Source organism: Coptis chinensis, chromosome 3, assembly GCF_015680905.1.
Source record: "Coptis chinensis isolate HL-2020 chromosome 3, ASM1568090v1, whole genome shotgun sequence".
NCBI lineage: Eukaryota > Viridiplantae > Streptophyta > Magnoliopsida > Ranunculales > Ranunculaceae > Coptis > Coptis chinensis.
This window is the reverse complement of record NC_141458.1, coordinates 55,506,506-55,514,550: the sequence shown is the minus strand read 5'-3', so window position 1 is coordinate 55,514,550 and position 8,045 is coordinate 55,506,506. Positions and strand designations below refer to the sequence as shown.

Here is an 8,045-nt window from a genome sequence, read left to right as displayed (position 1 = left end):
AATTATCTATTTGTAATGGGATATACAACCATTACTAAATCTGAAAACATCTGAAAAAAAAAAATTAGGTCCCAATCATTGGTGGGCTGCCTGCACCTGCTTCTAGCATATATTACACAACATGTACATCCCATTAAAGCCCTAAGCAATCACTTAGATACACAATAGCAAGAAAGAAAAGCACTTAAATTAAACCAAACATATTCCATAATTTATTCTTAAGTCACAAGTCTTGACTCTAATTACATAAAATAGTTTTGTAGTACGTGAAATAGAGGAAGGAAAATAAAGTGACAAAAGAAGAACCAAAAGATTGAACTTCTCTACATCCCATTGAAAGCTAACCATTGCATACACTGTGTATAATATACAGTTTGGATGAATACAAATGGAATTTCACAGATCGCTTACACTACAGCACAAACTTTCATAATGGTCTATCCATTTAATAAGGAAGCAACAATTTTCTTTATCGAAGATATTCATTAGCCAGATTACTAGGTATAACTGTAGAAGTCATTGTTGTCACCTGAGCAATAACATATGGTAGGGCTAAGTACATTCCAGCAACACTTTCTCAATAAAACACTGTCCTTTCAATAGCTACAACTGGTTGGACAGTTGAGCAATTGTTAATGCCAACAAACAGGACACAGACACAGACACATACATGGCTCCAAAGATGATGGTCAAATCGGTTGACAACTCCCTGAATCATATAAAATAAAATTATGTTAGTTCAAGTGTATTGATCTCGTAAGACCATTTTGCCTGCAGAACTGAACCTCAAGCTCTTATTCCTATATATAATCCTATTCATTAATGAGTGGACCCTCAATCTATTGAATATCTTACTTACCTCTTAGTTCCAGCACTCCAGAAGATTGACCCAAAAAGAAGTGCAATTGCCAAGGTGAAGAAGAATCTAACAAGATTGTATTCAGGGGTTCTCCAATAAATCCACCGTTGCTTCCAAAGGCATAACTTGAATTGTCCCCATGTTGATTGAGAATATTGTGTAGCGAAATAGAGATCTTTTTCTGTTGGCACTGGGGTGCTCAGTTCCTTCATTGGTGTTTTGTTTCGCCTGGGAACAATTGTAACAATAGATATGTTAGCTAGTTGTAGCACACACAAATTTATTCTTAGATACTTTTTGTCCATTTATGTATATGGTTAAATAAAAGTTGATTATGACTTACTGATATAAAGGTGAGGATCTGCAGTACTCTGTGGAACCCCTCCCAAGCCTAACTTCGGCTGCAATTGAGCTGGCTTCTAGCATCCATGTTGCTAGGTTGTATTTATCTTTATTCTTTAGGATACCAGGGACTCCCTTTAAAAGTGAACTGATAGAAGTTGGATCAACTTTTGCTCTTCTAGTAGGGTATGCACACTACAAATCCAACTTTTGCTAACATAAGGAAATTGAAGAAAGTTACGTACCTCAAAGTATTCAACAATCTTGAATTGTGAGAATTCCGACCACTACAACATAAAAAACATTTAAAATCACTCCATAAGTGATGTCAAAAATATACGACGTCACTTTTGCAAGTGATGTAACTGGTGGCGACGTGAAAAGTAAGGGTTTTCCACATCACTTTTTAAACGATGCCCACAAGTGATGTTACTTTACATCACTTTTTAATTGATGTCCACAAGTGATGTTATAACTTTGCATCACTTTTTAATCGATGTCCACAAGTGATGTTATAACGTTTAACATCACTTTTTAAATGAAATCAATAAGGCCGATTAACATCACTTAAGAAGTGACGTTTCATTCAGATTCCAAATTACTTGTAAAGTGATGTGAAATAACTCTATAAATCACTTTAAAAGTGATGTCCCATTTATCAAAATAATAATAAAAAAAAATTGTCAATATCATCCCAATATAATACCATTTTCCAGGTCCTTTATCATCAAATAAAGATAAAATGTATCTTAAAATCACATTCATCACACAAATATCATCTCCAATTACAAATATTACACTATATACAAAAAATTGTAACGAGCCAACATATACCAACAAAATCTAATTTGCAGTACCGAAATAAGCAAAAGAGAACCACAGTCACCCAACCAAGAACCTATCACAGCCTGGCTTGATGCCATCAATTTAATCCAAGAACCTATCACAGCCTAACAAATCACTCTGTTTTCTTTTTTCTGCAGTATGAAACATTGTACTAGAAAATCAATGCAAATTTTATAAAAGGAAAATAAACCCTAAACCCTAAACCCTAAAATAAACAGACCGAACATCCGCATAATAGAGTACCTGAATGACAAAGGAAGTTCTACAGAAGATCAGGTCCAACCCTATGCCAAAAGTTGGTTGAGGTTGACTTACAATAAAAACGTTGTCGTCTATTTTTCTGCATCACTAGCGGAGTAATCTAAAACTTGTGTCTGCCCAGAAAAAAATATTTAAATAGTTGTTAATGATTTGGGCAGTAACACCAATAGCATGTAAGCTGCACCAGTGCTTCAGGAAGTGTAAGAGAGCACCTCTTCATTACCTATCAACATGCTCAAAGACGGCATCTAAAATCTTATACAAGTCCTTGAATACAAACAGGATAACCATTACCTTGATTTTGCCATCAAGTTGTCCATCAAGTGCAATAAACTGCACAATGTGGGACACAAATCCTCCCACGGATCCTTCCTCTACTGTTATCAAGAAGGTGTGTTCTTTGCATAGCTCCTTCACAAGCTTGATATCAAGGGGCTTGCAAAATCTTGCATCTGCAATAGTTACATGAATGTCAAGGCTGGCAAGAAGAGATCGAGCCCTAAGGAAATTTTGAACCATCACCCCGTACCCAAGCAGAGCAACATCTTTACCCTCTACAAGAACCCTGCCTTTTCCAATCTGGCAACCAGTAGAACCAGTGTCATGAGCTATGCCAAAGATATATCAGCTGTAAGTTCACATGCTGACACGTCCACACAAACAGACGTGTGTTCTGGAAGTCTATACATGAAAGACATTGTACAGTAATTACCTCCAGGGGTATTCCATTGCATTAAAAGCTGTTCATCCCACCAACGACACCTCTTGGATAGCAGAAGCAAATGGGTCTATCATCTACATGGGCAGCAGTCACCACCATGTTTACAAGGTCAACCTCATCTGCTGGAGCCATGACAATCATGTTTGGCAAGCATGACATGAATGTGATATCAAATGCCCCACCAAGCATGGGACCATCAGATCCAACCAGTCCAGCACTTGAAATTGCAAACCGCACTGGTATCTTTTGCTGATCGACGTCATTGACAACCTAAGACCACAACAAAACGTTGAGGGAGGGAGATAGAGTGTTACTTCCAACTAGAAGATTTTAAAAATATAGAATGGAGGAAATCAAGAAGTAACCATGCATTTTATATATATTCTATGCAAGAAATACTTGTGTATCCATTTGGGATATTAAAGCAAGTATGTTAAAGCACTAGAATATGAGGCATCATGATATTGATGTAGTGGATCCAATATGTGAAACTATCCAATATTTGTACATGGAATTGTTCGATCAGTATGGTACATATTCTACTTGCATATAAAAAGGAAAGTGGAATTTGGCTGTTTTTTGTTGGCATAGAAATATCACATTATTACTTTTAGAATATTTGATTTATTTCACGACAGAAGTTACTTTATCCCTAATCATGACTTCTTTATCCCTCACCATAAGTATTTAATGAGAAAAAAATTTCATAGAGAAGGCAAAGTTATATTTTCTTGCCTACAAGCTCGAAAAATATTCTATTTTGCTCCAAGTAGATTAAGTAGAACCTGTAGTTTAGCATAGATATAACATTGCAGATGTCATTGGAAGTCTCTAATTAATCAAAGACATGCTCAAGTTTAGAATAATAAGAAGGATAACCTGATCATAAGCTCTCTGTAGAAATGTGGATGGAACAACACAGAACGGCTTTAGTCCCCCACAAGACAAACCAGCAACAAAAGTCATTGCATGTTGCTCAGCCATCCCCACATCAAAAACTTATTTGGGAAGCTTGCATGAAATAATTGAAGTGATGGATCCATTTCCATGCCGCATGAACAACCACAAGTTCTTTGTCCCTCTTGCACAACAGAAATGGCATGAGATTGAACCAGCTCCAATCCATTAAATTCGTGATGAAAAACCACTCCAATATGCTCTAAGGAAAACCGAGAAGAGTACCTTAGCAGCCTCTCTAAACTTTTGAAAGGATTTACTGGATTGGAGCTTGCTAAGAGTAGTAGATAAAGCACTGATTGTTATCTTGGAGCCCTCTTCTAGCTTTGGGTGTAAAGAGTGTCGGCTGTCATTTAAGATCACTACCATATTGAAATCCAAGTATTCAGCATTGCTCGTTCCCTCATTCCTTTCTTAAAGAACCACTCCATATAAGTCGCATTAACCGTTCCATCAAGACAGCGTTCACGAAGCTCGTCAAAGAGCTCGTTCGCTCTCTCCAAATTACCCAACTCAAGGAACCCAGAAATGAGATTATTATAAACAAGGGAGTCAGTTCCATGACCCTTATTGAGCATTTCTCTAAAAAGGTTCATAGCATCAGAAATCCTATCTGCCTCAACAAGCCCTTTTGTCAAATGGCGATAAGTAGCAGACGGAGGACCAAAGGGGGCATTAGCAAGAATATGAGCATAGACATCGAGAACAACATCGACTCGACCAGCATCACAATGGGTATTAATTAGAACATTATAAGAAACAATATTAGGAACTATATTGGACTGATTAAAGAAAAATTGGAATAGACTAATTACCTCTTTATACCAAGTAGCGCGATACATTGAAGCCATGATAGCATTACAAGTGAATACAGTAGGGCGAGTGTTGGAAAAAACAGCATGTCTAGCACATATTTTGCAGGGGTTTCCAGAGATTCTGCAAGGAATTCCATTGGATCCATACACAAAAAGATACTCACCACCTTTTGACGAGTTTGAGGTCGACTGTTGTGTTCTACCTCAACGTGCAACAACAGTATTTCCTGCAATTTCAGGACCCTCCATTTTCATTGTAACATCTGGACAAGGGACAATGCAAACGGAATCATCCAGCAACGAAGAATTAAAAAAGGGCAGTGTTATCTTTGTTCCCGCTGACACCCAGATAACCATAGCTTGTATATCTGACCTACAGTTGTATAGAGCTGGCATAAATAGCAAGTTCTTGTGAAATGAGAAGCACCATTATAGTTTTGTATCTTATAAAGTCGGTGTTGTTTCTTACTCTCTGTATCTGCCTCTTATGTATCACCTTGTAAAAGTACCAATCACATATACTACTAGAAAAACATTTTACCCAAAATACCATACTACTAAGAATAAAGATTACATCGAAAGAGTTTCATACTTGTCTTGTAGTAATATCTTCTCTTCATTTGATCTTCTCTCAACTTCTCAAGTTATCTAGTGGTAACAAATAGTAGGCAAAAGGGAATTCACAGCATGTCACCAGCACGTATTAAAGACTGGACTCTATTGTGAAGACTAAGACGAGGACCAGTGAGTGCAGAAGTGGAGTCGGGTAAATGAGGGGCATTTGGATCTGGGCATGGGCTTGGGGCAGATGGGTCGCGGCGAAGAGCGTGGAGTGGGGGTTCGATACGGTTACGACGCTCTATTGCGGCTTCTTCGGCGGAAGAGTATGCAAATGAATGAGTAAAAGTGGCAGTGATGGAGGCTAGGGTGGTATTTTGTGTGGGTTTGGAGAGAGGTGATGATCTTCGAAGTAGGGATTGGAGACGGTAAACAGTCATGGTGATTTGCAAAACAAACAGGGTTGGGTTTGGGAGCGAGAGCGAAGAGTAGTGGTTTAGGGCTTTAGAAGGGTTTTTCCTCCTTTGTTGAACTTGAACTAGTACAACAACAATTTCGTCAAATACCAAAATTTAGGATTTTTTGGTTAATATTTCTTGAAATTTCATAAATTCCAAGAAAAAATTCCTAACTATTTTTTTTTTTCACTACAACACATACACATATATATATTATAGAATTAAAGGGATACACTGAAAGTCTGTGCAACATTTTGGTAGAGTACTCATGTCAGACAAGTTATAAGCCCATTTAGCTAGATCATGAGCCTCACCATTAAAACATCAAATTCGCTATTTTTATTTCTAATTTTCGTTTAAGGCTAGTCGAGCAAATGGCTGGTTAATTTCTATTTAAACTAATTTTTCGATGGTCTTTAGATTCTAACTAGGGAAACCAAAATATATTCAAGAGAAAAATTAGGTCTTTTATTTTTTATTTCTCATTTAAGAGCGGCTAGTCTAGCAAACCAATCACGCGCCTATTTCATTTCTATTTAACCTAATTTTTTTTAGATGATTTTTTATAACTAATTAACTTAATAATTAATAGGTATATCAATAATAACACTTCTGGAAATCACATCACAAGTGATTTCGAAAACTTGGCAAAGTCACTCTTAAAGTGATGTTGAATACATAGATATTACATTACTTTATAAGTGACACGGTGAGTGACGTAAAAAGGTGTTACTATATCACTATCACGACATCACTTATTAAAATGATATTGTACAACTCTACTACATCAGCCTTCCAAATAAGTGATGTTAAAAAAAGATTGTAATAATTATTACATCACATGCTGAGAAAAGTGATGTCATAGTTTTCATATGACATCACTTCGCTGAAAGTGATCTAAAATTAGTGATGTCATATGTCATATTTGTTGTAGTGGACCCAAAGGTCCTCCATAGATGAGTTGTCCCCCTCTTTTCATTAGTACAAGCTAATTCATAACAACTGCATACAAATAACTCAAAAAAATGAACTCGCCTTCCATTTTTGGAAATGACATATACAACGGCATAAATCCATATAGCAAGAGCATGCCCACATCCCACTCTTAATAACTTGAAACATTTACCAACTAACAATACTGCAAATGTTAGGTATGGAACTAATACAATATTAGGCATATAACTAAATATAAAGCTAGAAACAACAAGGGAATTACCCTTTCTATTCAAATAAAAAAATCACAAATTCCCAGGCAAATATTAAGACCCACACTAAAAGATAAATCATCCCATGCCTTACGTAACATGTTTGATAGGAACTGAATATGTACAAAATCACATGTGATAAAGATTTAGATGCTATGTTTAAAGGCCACAAGTCAAACTGAGAGTATTCAATGTAAAGAAACCAAGCATGTTGTTATTCGCATTCCAATTTCACTCATGCATTATAATATATATAAGTTTATAGTAGACCCTTAAGAACAAAACTAATCATCTTCTACTACACCTTGCAGTTGTCGCATAATGTGCAACTTATAGTTTTGTTCTAGAAAGCAACAACATTTAACATCAGTAACAATTTCACTCACAGGAGTTGTGGAACCAACTAGAAGTAGTTGAGGTCCATCACGTTTAGAGGGAAAGGTCAGCTGCAGAAATTTGCAGAATATTAAAATGTGATCATGAAAGGAGTCACGAGTAGGGACTTACTAAGCTTTGGATCAGACTTTAGTAGGTAGTAAAGTTAGTCCTCAGTTATTTAGGGAGATGTCCCAGTCATAACGTTGGCAAACTATAAATGGACTTGACTAAGGCAGAAAAGGTAAAGATAATGTCGCTAAACATTAAACATTCATAAAAAGATCTAAGAGACTTCATGAACTTAAATGCTATAGAATTAAATTCTATAGGTAAGGATAATCATGAATTAGTGATTAAAGATACTAGCCTATTGAATCAGTCACAGTTTTAAGTCTATAGAAAACAATGCTTATGGTGCAAGATAATATTGCTGACCTTATTTCTTTAGTCTCCACGCATAAAAGTCTTTGTACGACTCTTAAAAATCTTCATTGATTGAAAATGTATTGAAACAGCCACCAGAAATTCCATAAAGAAAATTCGTAGAGTCAAACAAATTGTATACACACCAAACATTAGGATTTCCAGGATAATCGACAATCAAAACTGACAAAAGGTACGCCATATTGCAATATTATGAGAATA

At 36.2% G+C, this 8,045-nt stretch overlaps 2 protein-coding genes and 1 pseudogene across 2 annotated transcripts; all 3 read right to left on the bottom strand.

Moving 5' to 3' along the window:
* Nucleotides 1-265: 265 nt before the first annotated feature.
* LOC147510078 (ABC transporter G family member 35-like) lies at nt 266-1,415 on the bottom strand. The gene is made up of 3 exons (XM_086599276.1): nt 1,203-1,415; nt 860-1,087; nt 266-709 (listed from the first exon to the last, which is right to left on the bottom strand). Exons 1-3 carry the CDS (start codon nt 1,283-1,285, stop codon nt 604-606), a joined length of 417 nt encoding a protein of 138 aa, XP_086455402.1. The 5' UTR covers nt 1,286-1,415; the 3' UTR covers nt 266-603.
* A 1,112-nt stretch (nt 1,416-2,527) lies between these two features.
* Nucleotides 2,528-4,155, bottom strand: LOC147510077 (putative 1-deoxy-D-xylulose-5-phosphate synthase, chloroplastic; annotated as a pseudogene).
* A 193-nt stretch (nt 4,156-4,348) lies between these two features.
* On the bottom strand, nt 4,349-5,799 carry LOC147510076 (pentatricopeptide repeat-containing protein At3g49240, mitochondrial-like). Its single transcript, XM_086598000.1, has 2 exons — nt 5,489-5,799; nt 4,349-4,922 (listed from the first exon to the last, which is right to left on the bottom strand). Exons 1-2 carry the CDS (start codon nt 5,797-5,799, stop codon nt 4,349-4,351), a joined length of 885 nt encoding a protein of 294 aa, XP_086454126.1.
* Nucleotides 5,800-8,045: the final 2,246 nt, after the last annotated feature.